Source organism: Notolabrus celidotus, chromosome 16, assembly GCF_009762535.1.
Source record: "Notolabrus celidotus isolate fNotCel1 chromosome 16, fNotCel1.pri, whole genome shotgun sequence".
NCBI lineage: Eukaryota > Metazoa > Chordata > Actinopteri > Labriformes > Labridae > Notolabrus > Notolabrus celidotus.
The window spans coordinates 29,260,165-29,287,481 of NC_048287.1; the positions used below are offsets into that span (position 1 = coordinate 29,260,165).

The 27,317-nt window shown below is 41.6% G+C and overlaps 1 protein-coding gene across 1 annotated transcript in view; it reads right to left on the reverse strand.

The window, feature by feature from the left end:
* Positions 1–27,317, reverse strand: part of LOC117828551 (chloride channel protein 1-like) — a 72,641-nt gene that overhangs the window by 29,646 nt on the left and 15,678 nt on the right. The window contains exons 5-12 of the mRNA XM_034705763.1: positions 6,315–6,597; positions 6,101–6,232; positions 5,082–5,215; positions 4,865–4,942; positions 4,611–4,689; positions 4,395–4,520; positions 2,560–2,644; positions 790–891 (exon numbers count right to left, since the gene is read on the reverse strand). Of these exons, the coding sequence (XP_034561654.1) occupies positions 790–891; positions 2,560–2,644; positions 4,395–4,520; positions 4,611–4,689; positions 4,865–4,942; positions 5,082–5,215; positions 6,101–6,232; positions 6,315–6,597 (1,019 nt within the window). The remainder of the gene's footprint in view (positions 1–789; positions 892–2,559; positions 2,645–4,394; positions 4,521–4,610; positions 4,690–4,864; positions 4,943–5,081; positions 5,216–6,100; positions 6,233–6,314; positions 6,598–27,317) is intronic.

Here is a 27,317-nt window from a genome sequence, read left to right on the forward strand (position 1 = left end):
CTTGACCAATCACGTATCTACACTGAGCAGAACGGGGAAGGGGAGGGGTTACAGACACACACAGCACAGTGAGCACACCAACAGGAGGGAGACGAGAGGGAGAACATGCGCGACAGACAGAGAACGCACTGTAAAGGTGAGAAAACGAGTGACTGCAGGAAACACAGTAAACTTTAGACACAGTTCAACGGCAGAGACTCTTAAAAGGCAGTGTGGACTGTGCAAGGTGAAAGTGTCATCAATCAGGGTCCACAAAAAACCTGCACATTAGAAGTGTCTGTGAAGCATCTCAGTCATCCAGGTCATGGACATTAGAACTGTTTCTCCATCAGTGCAATAAGTGAAGAATAAAGACAGTGAAGGGAACCTGCTGTTAATGAAGGGGTTTAATAATATACATGCAATCAGAGATTGGACCTTTTGTCTAATTGTGATGGGTCTTGTTTTTGTACTTTATAATTATTTTTTTTAGAACACTGCTCCATGTTGAGTCTATAAATAAAGCCTTATAAATAATAAACATTTGATATAATCTATGTTTTTTACTTTAGTTACTCATTTTACATTATTTTAGGTCATACATTAATTTAAACAAGAAAAAATCTGAGGAGCCACTCAGGAGCCAAAAGAGCCGGCTCTTTGTAGTGAGCCGATCCAAAAGAACCGGCTCTCTAAAAAGAGCCGGAATTCCCATCACTACTACAGGTCCCCTTTACTTATGAGTCTTTTTCAGTGAGCCAAATTAGGAACTACAGAACATATTGAAACTCCTCTGACACACATACTCACTATTTGGTCAGGAAGCGGGTCATAGCGTTGGGTCGTCTCATGAAGAGCACCACCTGTCTGTTCAGATACACGAAAAACGCACCCAGGAACCCGCAGGAGATCCTGCACAAACAATTACACTCTGCATAAGTCAAGTTGAATCATGCATTAGTTTGGACGTCACTGAAATACATCATTTATCACATGGTGTTAAAGGTGACATATCACGCTTTTTTCATCAATATATATTGGTCTAAGAGGTCCCCAAAACATGTCTTTAAAGTTTATGCTCAAAAAAACACTTTGAAATCAGATTTTGACATGCCTGAAAAACCCTCTTCTTCAGCCCTCCTCAGAACACTCTGTTTTCTCTCTGACCACGCCCCCTCAGGAAGTGGATGTGGCCTCGGCTCTCCAGCATGTTGATCTAATGTTTACATGTTGGCTGAATATACACGGCTGCTCAGAGATCACGTTACTTCAACCCTCTGAATCTGATCCAGAATCTGATCCTGATGGAGAGGCGCCTGCAGCAGGAACTTTCTGAAGGATTGGTCACAGATTTAGTGTTTCTTGTTGTTTTATTTGTCAGTATGTCGACGTGTGTCTTGGTACACAGCTACGAACATGTAGCTATGTGGCTGTGCTAACTAGCGCTAGCACTTATCCATGATAAATAAAAATCATCCACTAGATCTTCAAATCTGCAGACGTGGGGAGTAAAACCAACCTTTGTGTTTATTAAGACAGCCTACAACTAGCATGCCTCCCTCCTAAGCTCCTTGTTAGCACACACGTGTGCAGGGAATGAAAAACGGAGGAGGGGATTCAGTATTATTTTATACAGTCTATGGGCTGAACAAGCTCCGAGCTCTGACTCCGTGACAGACCGGATATTGTTGTTACGTAACAAAAACACGGAAGTCTAAAACGGCTCGTTTCACACACATTTACAGAAAGGTGGAGAAATCAGAACAGGGGCAGAATGGATTCTTTTCATTCTCGGCGGGTTTGTAGACATGCCAGGGACACATATTTCAGGTAGAGAACCATTCAAAAGTCAATTTTGCATGATATGTCACCTTTAACATAGAAACAGGGTAAGTGACACAGTCGGGTTAGCACCATTACAGACATCAGTATATTCAGGAAACTATGTCCTCCAAAAGTTGCTGTGTTGTTAGGAAAAGCCTGAAATTCACTAAATTACAAAACTCCTTTAATCGTCCCACAACGGGGAAATGTAAAGTGTTACTGCAGCTAAGTAGTGCAAAGCGGTATTAAGTAAACAAGAGCATATAAAATAAGCCCATCTTAAGAACGTATATATGCAACTAAATAAGTACATTTACAAATATTTACAAAACCAGTGATGCAGTGAAAAATGTGCACAGACTTGTAACATGGGTTAAAAACAATGTACAGAACTGAGGAGGTGGGTAGAAAAACGTATTGCACATCTTAGGAGAGGGATGAATTAATTATTGCATGTAAATAAATAGACGGGGGAAGATAAAGTGTTATGCAAGAAGGTGCATAATCGTTTATGTTAAATGTGTTTGTATATGGCAGGTAACACTGAATACTTGAGGCCATAGATGATGTTATCCTGCACTGTCACATGAGGCATCCTGAGTTCTGTCTCTCTCCTTCCTCTCCTGAGGTAAATGGTAAACTAATAAATGAGGCTCTCTCCGTGTTCCAAATGCTACATTTGCATAAATGTTGAGTTATTAACATTTTCCATCCTGTCTATTAGGAGGGTTTTCTCTCAGTTTCTCAGTTGCTCACCCGATGATGGCGAAAGCTGGCAGCTCCTGCAGGTCAAAAGGGAAATCCATGCGAAAGTTTGTCCTGAACAGAGCTGTGATGGTTACTGGAAGACAAAGGAGAGGCAGAGGGGTGAGACTTATTAACATCAGTTAATAATCTTAATATCCAGAGTAACATGGATTACATTCACCTTCTTACCTTCATGCTTCCCTAGAGTGTAGACACTTTGCTGCTTGCTCTCTGCATTATTTCGCATTTCTTACATTCTTTTCCTCATATCCCCCCCCGCCCTTTTTTTTCCCACTTAAAGTAACGGGCACTGGATTTTGGACATCTACAAATCACTTGGACAATAATTAGGAGGTCAGCTACCATATTTCACCTGTTCCAGTGCAGTGGCGGTTCTAGACCATTTTTACTGGGGGGGGCCAGGCTGGGGCCAAGGGTGTTGTCAGAGGGACACATTCAACCCTGACAAAAGAAACTGAGAAGGGCGAGGACCGGCTGAGAACAAACTGGCAAAACATCAGTGCATCCCTTAATACTAGACATATATACTACTGTGTACTATATCAAAATGCAGACTGACAGCAGCTGTTTGGCTGTTTACACTCAACATGAGTCCCTTAGCGCTCTAAGCAAGCGTGCCGGATACGGCCCTGGTGGTGAGGCTTTCAGCAGTGTGACTGCCCCCTGGTGGGTGGCTGCAGTATAGGTCAAAAAATCCGTCTCCCCCATTCATTTGAATGGGGGAGCAGTCAAACTTTAAAATATAAATACACGTCGTACGAATGTTTCTCACATCTGTATGCTGTGGTTATATGTAGTTAGTATTTGACTGTTTTGTGTCCAAGGCCTCTTTTTTCTGAAAACTTTCTTTTTCGTTAGTTATTAGAGTTTAAAAAACGGGGTTTTACTTCCTGTTTCCTTTGATTCACAGCCGCCGTAGAGTGAAACTTCAAAGGGCACACAGCGTCTTGTGACGTTACGCTGTAGGGCGGAGCTTATTACAAAGGCTTCACAGGCTCTGGCTGCACAATGGCTGCGCCCAGGAGAGGGATTTTTTGGCTTCAGAACTGTACAACGGGAAGAGGCGGAGCAACGCTGTCCATTTTTATTTACAGTCTATGGTGTAGATGCTCCAGACGGACGCTACAATACATCTACATTTCTGTAGGACTCAGTAAATGTCATTCATTCATTCTTCTGCTTGTCAGAGCCCCGTGGTGAGAGCTTTTTAGACTCTGATCCGGACTACAGTCCTGAGCAAAGCACCTCATCGGGTCAGAGGGGACAGGCCCGAGGTCGAGCGAGAGGGGCAGTCAGTAAAGTCAGGGGAAGCAGCGCAGGAGACGGGGACTCAGAGTGCACGCCGGGGAAATGTACGCGCAGGAGGCGGGCAGAACAGCAGGACGGGATTTGAATGGTTTAAAATTTTGGCACCCATAAAAAGGCTGATTGGTTGGTGTTTTCCCAGGTTTACTCCGGCTGTAGATAGCAGCTTTTTTTAGCTCTTTTTTAAGAACACATTATGTAATGATTACCATCAGGACATACAGATAATTTTAACCAGTATAACAAAAAGTGTATCTAAATCTGATTACCAACCCCAACTTTAAGTAACAACATATCCTGCTGCACTATGGTGGAGCACGGCACCATCTAGTGGTGAATGCATGACGTGCCTGCAGTGACTACATTGAGCTTTTGTCACTAAAACATGTTTAAGTTTACATGTTGATGATTAATGAAGTCTGGGCATCTTCTGAATCAGGTCTGAGAGAGACAAAGTGTCATCACACTGTCCAGTATCTTGTATACACATAAACTAAATAAGCATCTTAAATCCGTACCTGCATCTTTGATGAACACAGATAAAACTCTGAAGATGAAGGCACTAAATGTAGCAGCAAAGTATCCTCTCCAGTAGTTCCTCACTGCAAAGTACGTGGATGTTACCTCGATACTGAAGAGCACACCTGGACCAGAAAGAGAGATGCAGAATGTCAAAGCAGGAACTGAAAACTTCACACTCACCAATGGCTCATTTCTCTGAGTTTACAGTTTACCTCCAAGTGGGGTACCAAAGCAGCAGCCCACTCCAACAGCACAGCCCACTGTCAGGATGTCAGTATAACAGTATGGATTCTACTGATCCGGAGAGGAGGAGGAGGAGGAGGAGGAGGAGGAGGAGGAGGAGGAGGAGGAGGAAGAGGAGGGGGAGAGTTGAGACAAACAGAAAAAGCAATAATAGATGAGGAATATCTAATGTGGTGTTTCAGATCAGATCGTCTGTGTGCAGTGTTCCCTGTCATCAGCTTACCTGATACACTCCTGAAAAGAAGGACATGAACCTGCTGAGAACGGCCGCACAGATACTGGCGATGTGAACAAATGGGCCCTGAGGAGAGGAGGAGGAGGAGGAGGAGGAGGAGGAGGAGGAGGAGGAGGAGGAGGTGATGGAGAGTTACTGATGATGTTTTAATAGTTAGAACGAAGAGAGACGGTTTCATTCATGAGTTTAAAATCTGTTCACCCACCTCTTTGCCTACAGGCATTCCGCTGCCCAGTGCAGCAGTCAGACCGATGACTTTGGCAACAAAGGCCTTGAGGGTTAAATATTCCTTTAGCACCACTCCTCTCAGGATAGTTTTCAGCTCTGGGATGCCAGACCCTGCAGCAGAAGACGGGACAGAGGATATGTAATGGAGGCAGGGAGGAAGGTGGAGCAAGAAGCACTTCCACAACCTGAAATATCAAAACTACAGCTTTTGGAAAATGTTCTTCCCTCTTTGGTTTCCACTTCTTCTTGCTTCAGAGCGATATGCTTGTTGATAATCAAATCATGTCAAAAGATTCAACAAAAAATGAAAACTGCAGTCTTTTCTTTTGTCATGAAGCTGAGGCAGATAATCATGCACCCTGGAGAGCTCCCACTCTGCAGGGTTTCACTCCAATCAAATGTTACAGATCTGATTTCACTGATTAGCTGAGACGAGAATGTCTTTTCTTTTTTCTCTTATTTGTTGCTCTTTGATTTGAGGAGGGAGTGACTCTGCACTCTGGCTGTCTCATGAACACTCTTCAAGTTTCCAGTGTCTACATTGGTTTCCATGATCATTTCATCCTGAAAGTGTGGTGGGCTACTGTACATGAACATATGCCTGGATTAAATCTCCTGGGACTAAAGGTAGACGAGCATAAAGAACATTAGAATACTGACAGAGGTATTAGACATAAGGGGCTACAGACCGATAGCTTGAGGAGAGACCAGGTGACAGAAGAGGGAGGAGAACAGGATGAAGATCAGGGGATATGAAACCCAAGCCAGGTACTGCAGGGGGATGTTCCCCCTCAGCTCCCCATAAATCCATTTATAGGCTGAGACAGGGGGAAGAACATAAAAGAGGTGAAAGGAACAGGAAATAAAGGAAAAGAGTGATGAAATGAAAGGGGGGAACAAGGATGAACAACAGGAAGTGTTGGAGGAAGGAAGGAGAAAGTGTCTTTTCCCTCACTCTGTGGATTCTGCAATGCATTATGGGTTCTGTTGTCATACCTTGGAGGCTTTTTGCGCTGGCATAGTCCATACTCCAGCTGACCAGCGCCATTGTAATCCCGAGCAGAACCAGAAAGATCCAGTCCTCTCCTAACCTGGTCACAAGGAACCGCTGCACTCGAGCGATGCAGTCTGACAGAGGAAACCCACAAAGAAGTCAAGACGTGTCTTTATCTCATCTGATGTTTGAGAAGCTTCAGTCGGGGTTGCTCACCTCTACACTTAGAACAGGAGCGTTTCTTCTGCATAGAAGAGGAGCTGTCAGGTTCAGCGGTTTGCTCTCCAGCAGGCTCCGCCTCCATGTTGGACTGACGCCTGTTCCTCTGTTTGCTGTGCCGACTGTGGCATCCGTTCTGTCCATAACCACGGCGGCCATGCCGGGTCCTCCCGTGGCTGCGGGGATGATTGCCATGTTTCTTGATCTGCCTCTCTGTTAGCAGGCGGGTGGCCTCTCGTCTGCCAGAGCCTCCTTGGTGCTCCTGGTATTCCCCATAGAGCTGTGGATTAATCAGTAAACAAATCCATCAATCAGTTAATACAGAATCACATGAGCATCCACTCTTTACTCAGTGTTTCCATGTATAGGCTGTTATTGTTTACAGAAGCTTTAAAGAACATCTGTAATTTGGTGGTTTAGATCTTTTTATTGTTCTATGATCCCAACGACTTACCTGATGGAATCACAGATGATAAATTAATTATAACCTTCAGTTATCAGGCCCCTCTCCTTTGGAATCATCTATCAGTCAAGGTCCGGGAGGCAGACACCCTCTCCACTTTTAAGAGTAGGCTTAAAACTTTCCTTTTTGATGAAGCTTATAGTTAGAGCTGGCTCAGGCTTGGACCAGCTTTTGTTATGCTGCTATAAGCCTAGACTGCCGAGGGAACTGGCGCACTAACACACTGGGATCCTAGCCCACCCCCTTCCCCCCAACCCCTTCATCAGTTACTTTAACTCTGCCTGTCCCATTAAAGTTACTAACCATAGACCTTTCTGGAGTCCCTGAGCTCCATTGTCTCGTAGATTCCTCTGAGCTGCCGTAGACGTCCTCCTGCTGCGGACGATCTGGACTCCAGCAGCAACAGCTTCTACTACTCGTCTCATCACTATCACCTCTCTCTCTTACTCCCCTCTATCTGTCTTTCCAGACCCAACTTGGTCGAGGCATGATGGCTATCTAACATGAGTCTGGTTCTGCCTGAGGTTTCTGCCTGTTTCCACGGCACTGCAACTAGCTAAATACTGCGATGTGCAATGCTCATGATGGATTAAGGTGGGGTCAGAATGAGTCTTACCCTGTCTTGAAGTTGGGTCTCTGTTCATAATTTGACATAGAGTGGTCTAGACCTGCTCTGTTTGTAAAAGCGTCCTGAGATAATGTTTGTTGTGATTTGGCGCTATACAAATAAAGATTGATTGATTGATTGATGATTGATAAGAGATACATGAGAGACATAGATCTTCTTTATTTGACCCTCTCCTTTTAAATGTTCCTCATGTGTCCCACATAAGCACCAGAGAGGGAGCTTTCTGTTTTTAAGCACTTAAAGTCTGGAATTCTCTGCTTTGGAAGTTAAGGCAGAAAACTCTCTCTGTGTTTTTAAAAGGAAACCTAAGACCTACCTTTGTTATCTGGCTTTTAACTCAGAGTGATTTAAGGGGTTGGTCACAGTTTTTATTGACTTCACAATCGATTGGTATTTATTTTGCTTTATTCAAATATAATTGGTTTTATTTTTATTAATATTGTGACTTCTATTTATTTAACGTTTATTTGAATCAATCATTTTAATTATCTAATTTGATTTCATTATTACATTTGATTTAATTCTAAAATATTTTTATCTTTAATTATTTTAACATTTTGCTCTTATTTATTTAAATGTTTATTTAAATCAATCATTTTAATTATGACATTTTTGTTATGTTTTTAAATAATTTTGTATTCATTTGTATTATTTTATATTGATTTTAAATATTTTATTTTTTCATTTATATATTTTTACCTTTTATTGAAGCACTTTGGGCTGCATGCTTTTGTGTATGAATGGTGCTATATAAATAAAGTTGAGTTGAATATTGTGTAAAAGAGGAATACAAAAAAACCCTCTCAGGGACACTGATGTCAGACTGAAGCTCACTTTTGAACTCTAGACAAACACAGTCATTAGTTAACCATTTAATCCTCTCAGACATTTGTATAAAATGATGTCATAATTTTACACAATTAATGTATATTTACTATAAAAAACTTGAGTTGCAGCCAAAGTGTTTTTAGAGAAATCTGATTGACCTTTGACCTTTGTTGAACAAACACTAACAGCTTCAACGTTGAAGCAAGCGGATGTTTTTGAGGCCAAGTTTCTGTGAGAGAGAAGAGCAGACAAATAAAGGGGAGAGAAACGGAAAGAAGCAGACAAGCCTGTGTGAAGTAAGAGAGGTGTGTTTGTGTTTGTGTGTGTGTGTGTGTGTGTGTGTGTGTGTGTGTGTGTGTGTGTATGTGTGTGTGTAGGAGGAGAGGGCCGGTTAAATGAGTTAGGTAGCTCCTGAGCAAAGAGGAATGTGGAGTGTGATAGTACTCTGGGTTTGGCAGCCTTGCAGAAAGAAGTCCATTTTATAAATAGATGAAACCACGTGTTGACCCAAACAGCTCTAATGGAAGCGGAAACATGGGCTCTGCCTCGAGATTTATCACCTCTGTCTGGACCGACTCCATGGAAATTGCCTTGAGATTTATTCCCCTCTCTGTTTCTAGCACGAGTGTCTCTGTCTGTCTGCAGTAAACGGCACTGTGCCTTTGTTTCTTTTCTTTGAACACCAACAGTTACAACATGAGCCTCTCGGAGCTGTTTTTATATCTCTGCCAAACTAATGACAGGTGTAAAAATAACCTCTAACCTTCTCAGTGCTCAGGTAGATAGATGTCTGTGATGAGGGTTCTGCTACATCTTCATTGACTGTGATATTCCTCATATTAAAGATGAACCATCTTTGTTTTCTAAAGGCGATGTTTGAATAGTCAGATTGTTGTGATCACAGCAGGATAAACAAGAAGCCCCCTATGTAGAGCTGGGCGATATTGAAAATGATGTTATCACGATAAAATATTTCATATCAGTTGATATCAATAATTATCACGATAGATATCAAATCATTATATCATTTTAATGTAAAGTCAGATTTTTGCCAGTCTGTTAGTTTGTATCTAGATTTAGTTTTCTGATGAGCTTCTTGAATCCATCATTTCTGACGCTCCTAACAGGAAGCAGGTCTTTTGTGTAACATGAGATTTTTGTGAAGTTTTAGTTTGTAGATTCTTATTTTTCTCAGGTTGACTTAATTTGCATAATTTGATTTAAATTTAAAACAAATATATATCAGATTGTGTACTGTGTATCAGTTTATAGAGTCCTGTTTTGAGCTGTGTACTCTCCTTTAAAGGTGACATATCATGCAAAAATCGACTTTTTAATGGTTCTCTCCCTGAAATATGTGTCCATGTCTACAAACCCCCCGAAAATGAAAAGAATCCATTCTGCCCCTGTTCTGATTTCTCCACCTTTCTGTAAATGTGTGTGAAACCAGCCGTTTCAGTTTTCAGTGTTTTTCATACGTCACAACGCCATCCGGTCTGTAACAGGATGTCAGAGCTCGGAGCTTGTTCAGCCCATAGACTGTATAAAATACAACTCAACCCCTCCTCCGTTTTTCATTACCTGCACACGTGTGCTAACAAGGAGCTTAGGAGGGAGGCATGCTAGTTGTAGGCTGTCTTAATAAACACAAAGGTCGGTTTTACTCCCCACGTCTGCAGATTTGAAGATCTAGTGGATGAGTTTTATTTTTCATGGAAAAGTGCTAGCGCTAGTTAGCATAGCCACATAGCTACATGTTTGTAGCCGTGTACCAAGACACACGTCGACGTACTGACAAATAAAACAACATGAAACACTAAATCTGTGACCAATGGTTCAGAAAGGTCCTGCTGCAGGCGCCTCTCCGTCAGGATCAGATTCTGGATCAGATTCAGAGGGTTGAAGTAACGCGGGTCTGTGAGCAGCCGTGTATATTCAGCCAACATGTAAACATTAGATCAACGTGCTGGAGAGCCGAGGCTACATCCACTTCCTGAGGGGGCGTGGTCAGAGGGAAAACAGACTGTTCTAAGCAGGGCTGAAGAAGAGGGCTTTTCAGGCATGCCAAAATCTGATTTCAAAGTGTTTCTTTGAGCATAAACTTTAAAGACATGTTTTGGGGACCTCTTAGACCAATATATATTGATGAAAAAAGCGTGATATGTCACCTTTAAGATTTCTAAAGGTTACGTGCAGAATGATGTTATTTCCCACAGTGCAGTGAATGCATCACGGTTATTCAGTGTTCAGTTGTCCTACGGTCGTGTTGGACAATAAACGTGTCTGAAATGCACAGCAGAAGTTGTCTCTGTGCTCTTCCTTTACCCACATCCTGAAAGTATATTTAAAGAAGTGTATTAAGTTAATAGTTAACATAGAGTCGACACAGTGCCAGACTAACGACTCTGCTTTGAGCTGCTTGGTTTTGAGTTTTCCTTAGTGTCGCTGTCGCTCGTTTCAGCGGTGTTTACATTCAGCTCTGAACATCTTTAAGCCCCGCCTACCTCTCACCCTGTGACATGATTGGCTGTTCAATGCAGCCTTCGTCTTCTGTCTAATGTTGGGTGGCAACTAGCGTTTAAGGCTCACTAGCGCCCCTCCCTTTTTAAGTGGTTGGGGGGTGTCATTACATGTTTATTTATATCAAAATAAAATATTGATATTCCTCATATTAGAGATTAAGCTTCTTTGTTGTCTAAAGTCGATGTTTGAATAGTCAAATTGTTGTGATCTCGACACAATAAACAAGAAGCCCCCTACACACACTTTGTTATTTTGGTGACTCTATAAAACACACTGCTGATCAGGGGACTCAACAGTGGGCATAGACCGGTAAAGAGAAATAGAACAAACAGAGCTGGACAAGCTGCTGTGTTCATTAAGAGAGGATACATTATCCAACCCCTCAATCCTGTCAAATGCAGTCAATCAACCAACCTCTTCCCACTGTACCACACATATAAAACCAGGACTTGTATATATTCGTTGTACGTCAACAGCAGACAATAGAAGACTCAAAGAACACAGCTGACGAGGTGAGAAGTTGTGTCTGGTGCTGACACTTTGGACGTCCGGGCAGTAACCTTTCAGCAGCTTCTAATTTAGTACGTTCATGGAGAGATAGATTGATGGATGGATGGATTTACACACACACACTCACACACACACACACACACACACACACACACACACACACGCATTCCCACACTCACACATTAATATGTGCTCATAAGATGGAGAGATGCCAGTCAACACACAGAGTAACTTGAGCTCCTGTATACACAATGTGCTGTAACTAAATGCCAACACACAACTGCCTCGAACAATAGAAGCATGATGTCTCCATCAGGCAGACAGTGCTGCTGTGTTTTAATGCTACATTTTTACACACAAAATCTTGTTTACCAAGAGAACAGAAGTCACGTTGGAGACAGAAAAAGAAAGAGAAGAGTGGCGTTCCCTGAATTCTTAGAAAGGGGGACATTCCTGACATGTCTGCAAAGGTATGACACACGAAGAGGACGACTTTCACCTTACTATGGTGTTGTAGCAGAGAGAGACATGATACACTGTCAACACCACACCTGGAGTAAAAACACTGAACTGATTATAATTTACATCAAATAATGTGTTTCAACGTCCATCATCCTACCTCCTCTGCTCCTGCTGTCAGTACAATCCAAGCAGCAACCTCCAGTCTTAAAATATGAAGCCCATGCGGAAGTGCTAAAAACTGCAGTTCCTTGAGCGTCCACTAGAGACACCAGAAACTACATACACACCCATTCAAAGAAGACGATCTTTGAGGCAGAAATAAACATGTTTAGGTCTAAGTAGTGGCTGATTTCTCTATCGCCACCATAGACTGTATATAAAATGGACGTCATCTCGCTGGGCTCGAAGTGAGGCTGCTACAAAAACTGCTCCCCCTAGTGGCTGGCTGCAGTATAGGTCAAAAACTCTGTCTCCCCCATTCATTTGAATGGGGTTGCTGTCAAACTGCTGTGGTGATATGTAGTTATTATTTGACTGTTTTGTGTTCAAGGCCTCTTTTTTCTGAAAAGTTTCTTTTTCATTAGGGTTTACTTTGATTGACAGCTGCCATAGAGGGAAACTCTGTAGGACCTCGGGACGCTACGCTGTAGGGCGGAGCTTGTTACTGTGGAAACACACAAATTCCCTATTGTGCAGACTCTGGCTGCAGAAAATGTACAAGATGGCAGCGTTCTGGAACAAGATATTTTGGCTTCAAAACCGTACAATGGGAAAAGGCGGAGCGACGCTGTCCATTATATATACAGTCTATGGCACACATTAGGAGAACAGATTAGCTTGTGTGAGAAATAAAATCACATCAGAGAATTCTATGCATGGGCAAAACCAGGTACAGTACGTTCACATCAGAACGTAATGTACATGGTTTTGCAGGTATAAGTTTCAACTAACAGACTCTGGATTTGACTCTGAACCCTTTGGTCAGAGTCATTTCCACGATCTCTTTCCCCATACTTCCTGCCTCTCCTCAGGTGTACCATCATCAAAAACTACGATGAAGGGAGTAAAAGTTTCACCCTAACCAGCCTGATTTGGATGAGACACTGAAGCTACATGTTTGGGAATGAAAGCAGCTTTTCTCTGATCAGATCAGGACAGAAGGACCTTGAACCTCCACCACAGAGTCTGGTGTGTTGTCAGAAATCTATCCTCCCTCCATTACCTCATTCTATCGCTCCTTCTTGTTTTCCTTCTTGACCAGTGAAACTCTACTCTGCACTAATCACTTGTACTTCTTTACCTCCTTCCTTTGGTGCCCTCAACTCCCCTTTCTTTCTTCCCTCTGCCCTCTCCTCCTCTCTCCTGTTGAAACACAACTCTGGGCTAAATTTAGTAGCAGTGCGATCTAATATTCCTCATTACACTTCCCACACCTCTCTCTCTCTCTCTCGCCTGTACCTTTAAACGCCTCATCATATTCCTCACTTTTCCTGGGACTTCCTGTTTCTGTCCTTCCAGCTGTCCTCTAGTCGCTCAAGGACTAACAGATTATGTTAAACTGATAAAACTACTCAAAACAGTCGAGTGTATCAGCCAATGTAAAGCCCAGACCTACATTACACCCAGTCAGTGGTTAGGTAGAGCAAAACACTCCAGGGGAAAACAGCTTCTTGCTCATGGACATCTTAACCGTCAATGTACGGTCACTGTTTGACATTTTGGTCTCCTAATACATGCCCTAATGTCATCTTGTTGGGCCCTCCTCATAAGGGTTTATAGCTGTGGTGGGTCATTTTGCAGGAACTATGGCATTAAGCTGGATTTGTAAAGAATCAAACTGAAAAAAAGTCTCAATCTTTCTTTTCAGGTGTCTCAAAGCCACTTCTAAAAAACTCTCAAAAACTTGAACTGATATGAACTGGATGGATGAGGATGTTGATGAATGTATCCCACTATCCTTCTGTGGTATTACTATGAGTAGTCTTTATCTATCGGTCTGCCTGGTGTGAGAAAGACTCTGGTCTTGCACAATGAATGCACGAGCAGATCGTGCAGGTAGGACAGGGAGAGGTAGAGAGGCAGGTTGGAGGTTGGAAAGATGCAAAAAAGAAAAAAGGAAGAAAAGGCAGGGTGTGGCACTTTACATGAAGCTGTGAAGATTACCTCACACCTGAGCCTGCAAGCAAGCAAGACTGAGGTCACATGACCCGGTGTGGTTACCAAAAATGTCAGAGCAAAAGATACACTTTCAAAACCTTCTATGTTTTGGTCTAAAAAGTTGGCAGCGTCCTCCACACCGGTGAGATTTGATCCTGTTACAGTAACAGAAGATGGAGCTTTAAACTGGATAAAGCTTTGTCACATATGCTGTAACCATCAATTTCACTGTGTATTGCAAGCAGTCGTGTGCAAAGCATTGTGGGATGCATACAGTTGTGCCATGGACCAGGCTAGTTATGTCATAATAGTGCTTTGGTTTAGCATTAAGTAAATAAATCTTGATAAGTTCTGGTTTGATGGAAAAGACTCCTCATTTTAAGACACAGTAACCAGCTGAGGTGAATGGATCACAAGCACAAGGTCCGTAGATCATGATTATCAGCGTTACCATAGGCTCAGCTCAACTACTGTACCAACAGGGCGCCAGTTTAGCTCAGTTGGAGGAGTAGGCACCCCATGTACAGAGGTTACAGTCCTCATCACACTGGTGGTAGGAACCATATCCGGTCCCAACATGATGTGGTGCATGTCATGCCTCCCTCTCTTTCTCTCTCTACATTTCCAGGTTGTCTTATCAAATAAAGGCTAAAAGCAACAGAAAAAAATCTCAACTACCGTACTGGTCGCTCGCAGGACTGAAACTTCACATGGCCAAAACTGATGATGCAGGAAAGGCCCCTCTCCTTTGGAATCATCTACCAGTCAGGGTCAGGGAGGCAGGCACCCTCTCCACTTTTAAGAGTAGGCTTAAAATTTCCTTTTTGATAAAGCTTATAATTAAAGCTGGCTCAGGCTTGGACCAGCTTTTGTTATGCTGCTATAGGCCTAGACTACCGGAGGAACTGGCGCACTAACACACTGGGATCCTAGCTCACCCCCTTCCCCCCCAACCCCTTCATCACTTACATTAACTCTCCCTGTCCCATTAAAGTTACTAACCATAGACCTTTCTGGAGTCCCTGAGCTCCCTTGTCTCTAAGGTTCCTCTGAGCTGCCATAGACGTCCTCCTGCTGCGGATGTTCTGGACTCCAGCAGCAACAGCTTCTACGACTCATCTCATCACTATCACCTCTCTCTCTTACTCCCCTCTATCTGTCTTCCCAGACCCAACTCAGTCGAGGCATGATGGCTGTCTAACATGAGTCTGGTTCTGCCTGAGGTTTCTGCCTGTTAAAAGGAAGTTTTTCCTCACCACTGTAACTAGCTAAATACTGCGATTTGCAATGCTCATGGTGGATTAAGGTGGAGTCAGACTGAGTCTTACCCTGTCTTGAAGTTGGGTCTCTGTTCATAATTTGAAATAGAGTGGTCTAGACCTCCTATGTTTGTAAAAGCGTCCTGAGATAACGTTTGTTTTGATTTGGCGCTACACAAATAAAGATTGATTGATTGATTGATTGAAAGGGCTGCATAGCTGCACAGAGACTGCATGTTGGACGGCAGTTTCCACCTCTGGGAGACCCAAAAAAACAGACTATGTCTCATCCAGCCGTCTGATTTTTAATGTTCTTTTTTTCTCTCAGGAGAATCTGAAGACACATGAGAAAAAAATACTTCTTATATTAATAGCTTAAACTAGTTCCAGTGACTGATGGGAAAATTAACTTAACTAACTCCTAATTAACTCAACAACAGCAGATGGATTTGCACATTATGCATTCTTCTATGGATTTTCTGCAGAAACTGTTAAAATTGCTTGATTCAGTCGACATGCTCTTTGACAAATATGACCAGTCTTACAGAAGAGAAAGAATAGACAAGAAAATAAAGCCCCTCATTGTCATTGTACCACTTCAATTAAATCATAAAAGCCACAACTGTATACACAGTGTGAGCTGAAAAATACAAACAAAACACCAGATATCTCAGAAGCTCACAAGCTACAAGCTAGCAGCTACATTCCCTCTCCTTTCAGACATTTTTGGAGACGTCTATCGATGATGCACCGAGAGTGATGAGGTGTTGATCTTCTTTCCGAACGGGATTATGTCACATTGTGAGAATGAACTCAGCTGGACGTCATTTGTCAGCTCTTTGATGTTCAGATGCCTTCATGCAGAGCTACACGAGTATATGTGAATGCGAGTGCATGCCGTTATAAGCTGTCAATTGAAGTCAAACCTAAAGCGCATGAAGGTCTTCTAAAATAGAGGAGGGTTTAACTCCATACATTCTTTGCATGACTTCAGCAGCGTGCTCCGTCTTTGCCGATCACATTAGAGGGAATGATTTCTGTTCTTATTCACATGTTTGTTTTTGTTTTTCTCTGTGTAGGTCAACTCTGAGGTTCCAGCTCTGCCCCTATGAGTGACAGAGTAAACATGAAGGTTACTTTAGACACACACATACACACACTAGCAGGTTAGTTGACTTTGCACTTCCTGGACAGGCATAGGATTTCAATGACCATTAACTCCATAGGTCACCACGATCACATTCCCTCACACGCTGCACACTGAAGAGACTCTACTGTATGGATTACTTTTTTAAGTAATTTACCTTTTTGTTCTAATGATTCATTGATCATAACAACTTAGTGTTGAAGAGTATAAACACTGTGTCTGTGTTTTTAAATCAACTTCACCAAAGCAATGAAGATCTTAAATGAAGCTTCAAATATTCATCAGTTTTAAGAAGAAGAAAGAAGAAAGGTACTTTATTAATCCCCAGGGGGGAAATTCAATTTTTTCACTCATGCTACACATACAGTTTATTTGGAATATACATGCAAATGCACACACATGCAGTGAACATGCTTAGGGAGAGATGTCAGAGTGAGGATACTGCCATCAACCAGCGCACCCAGAGCAGTTGGGGTTTCGGTGCCTTGCACAAGGGCACCTCAGCAGTCCCCAGGCAAGTGAACCAGCACCTCTCCAGCCACCAGTCCACTTGCCAAACTTCGTCCATACTGGGACTCGAACCGGCGACCCTTTGGTTCCCAAGCCAAGTTCCTATGGACTGAGCTACTGCCGCCCCCAAAAGACTACGACTAGGGCTGGGCGATAATTCAATAACGATAATTATCGTGATAATATTTTTCTCAATATAAATGTAACAAATGTTCAATTAAAAATGTGATACAAATAAATCTGTAATTACACCCCCAACCACTCCAAAGGGAGGGGGCGCTAGTGAGCCTTAAACCTTAGTTGCCACCAAGCAGCAACCTCCAGTCAAAAAATATGAGTCCAATGCGGAAGTGCTAAAAACTGCAGTTCCTCCAGTGTCCACTTGAGGCTGGCTCCGGAAGTACCGGAAACCACATACACACCAATTCAAAAAAGCCGATCTTTACAGCAGAAATAAACATGTTTACAGCCTGGTTTAAAAGACGAGTGTAGTCTGGATAGCTCATTTCTGGATCTGCACACACTGTACGGGGGGTAGATTTTTTATAACATGGTACTTTCAAAGATATTGAGATTACAAGTCTTCCAATGAGAGGCACAGCTGACTTGATTGACAGAAGGGAACACTGTAGCTGTTGGCTAGGAGGCTCAAAGCCCGCCTCTTTACTTCACAATCGCTCGACAGCAGCAATATGGCTGCTGTCGAGCGATTGGCCTCAAAACAGCGCTTCAGATATGGCTGTGTTTCAGAAACAGACGGGTGACGTCACGGATACTACGTCCATATCTTATACAGTCTATGGTCGTTATTCAATTTTGCAGAATCCATCTCATGCAAATCACTGTCCACCATGCACAAAGGCGTAGCCCGATAAATTCATGAATGCAATTTAATGGAGAAACAAAACAGTGTAACTCGCACTCACACTTTTATTACAAGCAGAAAAATGAGTGGCATCAAAATGATTCTAATCAAGGTTAGATTTTATTTTTTAGGCTGTATTACCATGCTCTACTTTTAGAGAGATATTCAAATTATGTAAAGAAAGAAAAAAAGATTCAAGACTGATGTAAAGCATTGTTTTGTCCATTATCACTTCTGGCTGACTTAAAGCATGCCACTGACAATCCTTGTCCCCCATTACAACACACTGCTCACTAATGATAGGGATTATCCTCAGGCTATTGTATCAAATTGCATAAAACACTAAGTCTTTCTATCTTTTTGGTCTCTTAATGTGCATCCAAACACCCCTCTGAGAACAGTACAAGATCATCCAGCTGTTCTCAGACACGCTTCACATGGCTTTGTCCAAAAAAACACATGTAACCACATGAATAGTGAGGATTAGCACCACCGCAAATTAATGATCGGGTTTCCTGCTTCCACACACCCACACACACACACCCACACATACATACACTGGAGATGAGCACAGATGTAAATGCAAGGACACATACTGCACATTCACTTTCACATGTACAGTCATGCAAAATGTAGAAGTCCTTCCTGCGCGTGTAAAGACCAATCAGGGCTTAAGTAACAAGGCGCAGAGAGGGGAGCAAACAGGTGGTCAGCACAGGAGGAGGGAAACGGCAAGACAGCAACAAAGTGTGTGTGTGTTGTGCATGTGTGTGTGTGCATGCCAAGATCAGGGGTGAAGGAGGTGCACAGTGCCTAAGCACCTGTTGCCTGACCATGTGCATGACCCTGTTGTTATACATCAGCTAATTGGTCTTCACCATGTCTACAGCTCTCTCTCTCACACACACACACACACACACAATATGTGACTCATTCACATGTATACGTATGAGAAGTAGACTTCATCCATGGGCATTTAGCATTCACTGCCATCGCAGGTGTGTGTCATGAGAGAGTGACATGAGAAAGTCAAGGAGAGTGCAGACAGACAACAGAGACGCGACAGAAACAAGCAGACTAATGAGAGACAGACTGTGAAAGACAGAACGAGAAACAGAGAGAGAGAGAAAGAAGAAGAGGAATGAGACACTGACCAGGGTTTGCTTGTATCTCAGAGCCGTCCTTTCCGACGCATCTGCGGCCATTGACACACTGTCACTGACCCAAAAATAAACCCACCCGCTCAGCGTCTGTCTCAGCATTACCAGGGCTGCGCTGGACACACAGCCAGGGCGCTCTCTCACTCGCACACACACACATACACACACTACATTGCAACACAGGCATAGTCATACACACGCATGGATCCCCACACAAACACAAACACACACTCCCTCCTGCTAACACATGGTGTAAAGTGAATCCAGCTGGGGTTACCCCCTGTGCCCCAAGCTCACAGCCCGCCCTGTGGAGATAGTTCAGGAGTGAAGAAGACAGAATGAATACAAGAGTTATCAAAGAGGGTGACTCCATCGTGGCACAGCTTCTGGTTTCCATTGAGCTCCAGCAAAGACAACTAAATGACAGATGGGAGTGAGTTATCATCTATGACTGATGCATTACAGCTCTTACTGGCTGGTCAAAGCACCTGTGTGGAAAAGGGTGGGAACTGAGTGGCTGTGTAAACCTGTGTTATTCTCAGAAAGCAGCATGTTCAGGGTGCAGTTTGCCTAGCGCCCCATGTACAGATGCTACAGCCCACATTGCAGCAGTCGCAGCTTCAACTCCTGACTAGTGATGGGCAATGATTATCGAATATTCTAATATTAGTTCACTTTGTAAATATTGAAGAGCAACTTTGAATATTTTCTCATTTTAAAAGTACAGTTTTTCATCATTTTTACCAGTGCCTGGTTATAATACGGTATTCCCGCCAGACGGTGGCTATAGAGCGTCTTATAGCGGTTTGCTAACCGAATTAAATAATAGAAGAAGAAGAATGCTAACTGTATTAAATAGCAAAAGAAGAAAATATTCCTGACAGTCGATTTTCTCCGTTTCTAAATCTCACACTCCTACACACGTATTTCTAGAGACTGAGCGTGGCTGTTGGCGCAGAGGCTTAAGGCCCGCCTCTTTACCTCACACTAGCTCGGACAAAGTTAGGTTGAGTTCAAGCGGCAACCTCCGGTCTAAAAATATGAGTCAATGAGGAAGTGTTAAAAGCTGCAGTTCATCGAGGATCCGCTTGAGGCTGGCTCCGGAAGTACCTGAAGTCACATACACATGAATGGGGAAAAGACGATCTTTGCAGCATTAATAAACATGTTCACAGCCTGGTACAAAAGATGAGTGTAGTCTGAATAGCTAATTTCTCGACGTCCTCTCACTGTGAGGGGGGTGAATTTTTTTCTAATTCGGCAATTTCAAAGATATTGAGATTACTAGTCTTCCAATGAGAGGCCCAGCTGCCTGTGGGAACACTGCAGCTGTTGGCTAGGAGGCTCAAAGCCCGCCTCTTTACGTCACACTGGCTCGACAGAAGCAATATGGCTGCCGCAGCCGATTGGTCTCAAAACAGCTCTTCAGAAACAGATGGGTGACGTCACGGATACTACGTCCATATTTTTTACAGTCTATGGTTGAGTTCAGCATTTCAAATTTTGCATTCAAAACAGCGCTCAGGAACAAAGGCGTGGGGGGGGCCTCAGAGACACTACGTCCATTTTTGATAGTCTATGCAAGTCAATCACAGGTAGCCACAGCCTAACGCACACCTTGCTGTACCTTAAATTAACTAACATGAGTCTGGTCCTGCTGGAGGTTTCTGCCTGTTAAAGGAAGTTTGTCCTTGCCGCTGTAACTAAATACTGCAAGGTGCAATGCTCATGGTGGATTAAGATGAGATAAGATTGAGTCTCCCGACCAAATTCCACCAGATCCATCTCCGGTCTGTCTCTGATCCGTCACAGCAATGGATCTGATAGGTTTCTATTCTAGTCAATGTGTTAACTTCCACTGGATCCGCTCTGTTGCGTTCCGGCTGCATCTCTGATCCGGCAGGTTGGAATGCAATGGATCAGATACACAAGACTTCTATTTCTGCCGGATGCCGGAGGATGACGCATCAATCTCAACACAGCAGTCTTTTCGGAATAAAACACTGGAAGTTCTTTGTTAATAACATAACATAGAGTACGATCTAGACCTGCTCTGTTTGTAAAAGCATCTTGAGATAACGTTTGTTGTGATTTGGTGCCATATAAATAAAGATTGATTGATTGATTGATTGATTGAGATTGAAAACAATTGCAGTTACTTTGAGTAGTTCAGACACTACCTCTTTAAAAACGTCATAAGATATCAGAGAGGTTAGTTTAGTTGTTGCTTGAAAGCTATTTCAAACGCTGTTTCAACACGGCTTTGAAATTGTTTTTAACTCAAAAAGATGTGGCAGAGATTGGCCGGTGTTTTGGTTTAAACAGCGACCCTGTTAACAGGAGACTCTCAGCCGGATGCATCCCTCATAAACGTCTTTAGACCATCATTAAATATCTGATGAGGATATTTTGAAATCTTAATAAAAAACTAAACTACTTTGCATTCCCAGGTACTCCCTCTGTCCACAAACACTGACACGTTCAGCTGAAGGTCTCCAGTTTACAGGGTCACTTTTAAAACCGGAACACCGGGAGAGATGTATTCACGGTGGGCTGAGAGAAGACTACTGTTACAAGCTGCTAAATCAAGAGAATCACAGCTTCTTCTTTTGAAAAGTACACACACATACAAAAAAGATAGAACAAATAAAAACTAATGAAAGAAAGAGAAATCAAGTGAATCACAGATGTGTGTGTGATGTTATTGTGGACGGAGGGAGGAATAAAAACACACGTTTAGCATTGCAGGCCCCGCCCCCCGAAAGCCCCAGGACCTTTGAAAAGTACTACCCCCGTAGCAGGGGCTTTTTAGGGGGGAGATTATCAACCCCTGAACTAAATTTAGATCCTGGGCCTGCACGTAGTTCCGGTGTAAAATTCCTCTGGTCGAAAAACGCCTTTTCCCCACTCAGTTCTGAATTGAGGGAATCTAAAATGAAGTTAAGTCTGTCAGCTTTCCACAAATTACACACATGAACTACTGTGTGACCCAGTTACATGCATGAAGCAAATTCAAAACTAACTGCAAGGTGAGCACAGGTGATAAGGGTGACAAGGAAAAAGTGCTGGAGGCGGTGGGTGTGGCCAACCTGAAAGGAGTGGAAGAGAGAGAGAGAGAGAGAGAGAGAGAGAGAGTGGTGAGGACAGACAGAGAGAAGAGAACACCTCGCCGTTGACAGCAAAACAGAAACAGAGATTCTAACGTCACAGATGATTTGAATGGAAACGTGTCTCCCTGTGGATATCTCTACACACGCTGCAGACGGACTCCAGAAACATGAACACTAGGAGTGTGAACTGGCCTTTCAACACTCACTGGGCTCAAGGGGGACAGAAACGTACACGTGTTGGATGAGAGGAGAGGAACTACAGAGTTTGACACCTGAGCGGTCTCATGTAGCTGGCCAGGTAAGATGAAGGATTAAAATATGGAAGCAAATTAAAAAAGTGTGTGTGTGCGTGTGCGTGTGCGTGTGTGTGTGTGTGTGTGTGTGTGTGTGTGTGTGTGTGTGTGTGTGTGTGTGTGTGTGTGAAACTAAGTCTCTTCTATCTTTGTTTGTGTTGTGATTTCCACATTCTGACACTCATTTGAAGTGTGTTATCACAGCAGGTGTCTGGAGGCATTTTGGGCTTTGATTCCCATATCTGCTACATGATAACCATTGTTTTGTAGCTCATGTGTGTTCTACATTTGTCTGTGTGTGTGTGTGTGTGTGTGTTTTGCTGCATTAAATACAGCATGTTCCAGTAAACGGTGTATAATGTGAATAACTTGGAATTATCCTCTGAGACGCTGTGTGTTTTAATAAGTATTTAAACGTCTGTGTGTCTTTAACAACACGTCTTAGTGTCTGTTCTCAGGTAGTGTGTCCGTCTGTGTGTGTATGTGTGTGTTATGCATGTTGTCAGATGACCTAGTCTTTTGTTATATATGTGCCGGTATGTGTTGATGCAGGAGAGGTGCAAGTGAGTGTGAGAAGAACAATGCAGACAAACAGGTTCAGTGGCATCCATCCTTGTAAAAGGGCAGAGCGGTGTCGGTGTGTTGTCTTCAAAAAATGCTCAATACACACCGCTGTGATTTCGTAAGGAGGAGGAGGAGGAGTGTGTGTATAGGTGAATGTGTCAGAGTGGAATAAAGGAAGATTGATAGTTTCCATTCTCTGAGAGGATGACACAGCATTCTTATCACATGAAGAATGACACACACATCTTTACTGCATGAGAGTTTTTATCTGATGCTATAAAATATTATTTTTATTGCCTTTAATTTACTATTAAATTGATCGTTAACACAATTTATTAGACTGTAAACGATGTATTGGGATTTTTGGAGTATGGCCAGATACTTCCAATCCTACACTACAAGTAAAAAGTTTGAACACACCTTCTCATTCAATGGTTTTTATTTCTATTGTAGATTAATACTGAAGACATCAAAACTATGAAGTAATCTGGTTTTGACATAATCTGGATTCCATTGTGTGCTAACCCTACCTCTGAACAACACAACTGATGGTCTCAAACACATTAAGAAGGCAAGTCATTCTACAAATGAACTCTTGACAAGGCTCATGTTCATTAGAAACCAGTCCAGGAGACCACTTCATGAAGCAGACTGAGAGAATACCAAGAGTGTGCAAAGCTGTCATGAAGGAAAAAGGGGGCTACTTTACAGAATCTAAAATATAAAACATATTCTGCTTTGTTTAACACTTTTTTGTTAATTAAATAATTCCATATATGTTTTTTCATAGTTTTGATGTCTTCAGTATTAATCTACAGTGTTTACAATAATTAAAATAAATACAAACCCTTGAATGAGAGGGTGTTTCCAAACTTTTGACTGGTGGTGTACAGCCTTTATCAATAGAGTATGTAAGGTTTAGCATTACATCACCACAGCTACGTGTGTTGTGCATTACATGCCTTCAAATTAGTGAGTGACCGTCTCCGTCCTTGACACATGAGGGTCCCAAGAAATACTGATCAATATGAGGCTGTGTTTCAAACGTTATTTTCACATTTGAAACTGACATACATTTAGTGAGCTAAAAAAACTAAAACTGGCCATTTAACATCCTAACGTGAGCAGAGAGAGCTGAACAGATGACAGAAATGATAATAAAGAGATGTGAAATTTTTCCCCTGGTTGTTCTAAAGAAGACATCAGCTTTTATTCCTCTTCAGTGTGCTGAAATAGGAAATGTAATTCTCACCACACAAAGAGGATTTTACCTGTGTAATGAAAATCTTCCAGTTTTCAGTCACACAGGAGAATATTAAAGCAAAGATATGATAATATAATAAGATTTTATGTGATGTCTCACTCTGGAGTAAAATCTGAATCAAAATCTGACTAACTTTTTCCAAATAATCTGTGTTCAGAGATTGTCTCTATGAGCAAACAGAGAAACTCAGTGAAATCCCCACTCCACGGCCATTCTTCTTCACAGCCTCGTCACCTCCCGTTTGGACTATTGTAACTCCCTTCTGTTTGGCCTCCCCCACAAAACCCTCCATAAACTTCAACTGGTTCAAAATTCAGCCGCCCGTATCATCACACGCACCGCCTCCATCCATCACATCACACCCATCCTGCAACAGCTCCACTGGCTCCCCATCACACACCGGATCAACTACAAAATACTTCTCCTCACCTTCAAATCCAAACACAACCTCGCCCCTCCATATCTCTCTGACCTCCTCCATACTGCCACACCCGTCCGCACCCTCAGATCCTCCTCCTCCATGCACCTCACTGTCCCCCCCCCCCTGCTCGCCTTGCAGAGCCTTCAGCCGCTCTGCTCCCCAGCTCTGGAACTCTCTCCCAATCCAAACTCAAAACCCATCTGTTTAAACTGGCTTACTCCATCTGACCACAACTCCTCTGTCCATTCACTTCAGACTATTTAAATTGTGTTTTATTTCCTGTTTGTTATTTAAACTCTGTTTGTTTTTAATGTTGTAAGGTGACCTTGAGTGCCAAGAAAGGCGCCTATAAATAAAATGCATAATTATTATTATTATTAGTGAAACAGTTCTCACGAGAGACAGGACAAGGTAGGCAAAGGAACACCTTCTTAATAATTATCTAGAGGTTATTTATAACACGAATGCAAACTCAGTGAGTAGTGATATGTCGTCACAATGTCTCACTAAGAGCGGATGATTTAAATAGGTCACTGACTAATCAAATCTATAAAAGCTCTGACATTCTTTGTCCTGGTTAGACTGGATCTGGATGATAGTGAGTGACTGTGGGAGGAGGATTTGTGTTCCATTCACATCAGTAGTACCGTCATGAACTCCTAAATCTGACACTAGAGCCTGGCTTTGGTTTGGTTTGAGCGAGACCTACAGGGAAACCTCACTGCTGCCTTCATTTGTTAAAGAAATTGGACGACCAGTATTCGTGCCTCTGCTTGTACAAAGTGGTTTCCGTGGCTTCCCCAGAACCACAGAGCGTTCCCTTCATCCTACAGGCGTCCGTCCGTTCGACTTCCTCATTTGAATACACCATTTACAGGCTGAGTTGCAAATGGTGACAGACTTGGGATACAAGTTTAAATGAGTGAAATCAAACGTGTTCAGAGGACATTTGAATAGAAGCTGAGCGACACAGAAACCCTCCCATTCTGAACATACACTCACTTCATCTGAAAGTCAAATCAAAGTCAAATCTTTTATTTTCTGTGTTATTTATAATGATTTGAAAAAATACAGGAATTTATTCTGAATAAATGTGATTTTTGAAATACTTACAAACAATTGAAATTCAAATAAAAAATACTTCTATGATTTATAGTTTGGATATTTCCAGCAATTTTAAGCCCCGAGCCGTCTTGAAAAATGTGGTCATGCTGCTTCTTTTGTTAAAGCAACAAACGAGTGGAATACCAAACTGTCTCTGAAGCTCATATCTAGAATGCTTTACTTAGCAGACAACCACTCCTGAATCCATGAACATATCCGCTTGATGTTGTGTACTTGTAATAAAACTACTGATGTGAGAGCTTTGGAGTAAATGTCAGTTCTAGGAAAATGAGATGAAATACGCCTGCTCATATGTCTGGATCATCCCTGTGATCTGAGAAGTTTAATGGGCTGCTGACTGCCAGACAATCCTTTAAAGGCTTTTATGGATGTGGGGGTCACTGCTGAGTGATGGTTGCACACATCTCTATATACATCACTATAATATATTACTTTTATGACCATTATTTTTCATTTGTCTTATTAAATTATGTTGTCATCATTTTATCTGTATTATATCTTTTCCTTTTTTAATTGTTTTATTTTATATTATATATTCTTCCTTTTTAATGATTTTATTTTGTGTATTATATCTTATTCTTTCTTAATTATTTTTCTAATTTCACCTTATTATTTTTAATTATTTTATTTTATCTTTATTATATATTCTTCTTTTTTAATTATTTTATTTCATCTTATTCTATCTTCTTTTTTAATTATTTTTATTTTATTTTTATAATAACTTATTCTTTCCTAATTATTTTTCTAATTTATCTTATTCTTTTTCATTATTTTTTTTATTTTTTATTATCTTATTATTTTTAATTATTTTATTTTATCTTCTTTTTTAATTATTTTATTCTGTGTGTATTATATCTTATTCTTTCTTAATTATTTTTCTAACTTTATCTTACTCTTTTTAATTATTTTTATTTATTTTTATTATCTTATTATTTTTAATTATTTTATTTTATTTTTATTATACATTCTTCTTTTTTAATTATTTCATTTTATCTTATTCTATCTTCTTTTTTAATTATTTTATTTTATGTGTATTATATCTCATTCTTTTGTAATTATTTTTTCTTGAATTCTATTTTACTGGTATTTATGTGATTGATTTTATTTCAATAGATTTTATCAAATTTTAATTTTTAAAGTATTTCATATCACATTCCTCTGTCTTGTTTTAGCCTTGTATCATTTTATCTGTTGCTATTTTTTTGTGTTCTTTTGAAGCACTTTGGGCTGCATGCTTGAATGTATGAAATATATATAAATACAAATGAGCTGAGTTGATAGCTCTTAACACAAGGTTATATTTGAATGAGCTATTTAAATGACATCTAACTTGTACTGAGCTTAAAGTTATTAGAGAGGCAGATCCTGCACTCCATCAGAGCTTAGGGGATTAAGGTTGGCTGCTGAGCAGAGGTAATGCTGATCTCCTCCTTCAGTTCATAGTGATGTTGATCTGTCTGTTCCTCTCTCTTCTTCTCCAGCATGTCATCCAACTCCTCGACTGATAATCTGTGTGCATCGGATGACAGGCTCTGCAGTAAGGACACAACTGACACTCTTCACGATCTCCAACACGATCTCCTGTCTTTAAATCTCTCCTCTCATTCCTCTCTCTAGATTATGTCTCCCCTCCATAAAACTTCCTGATTTAGCATCTAGTTTTTAAATTAGCAGACAACTCTAGTAGAAATAAATGGGAACAACAATAACA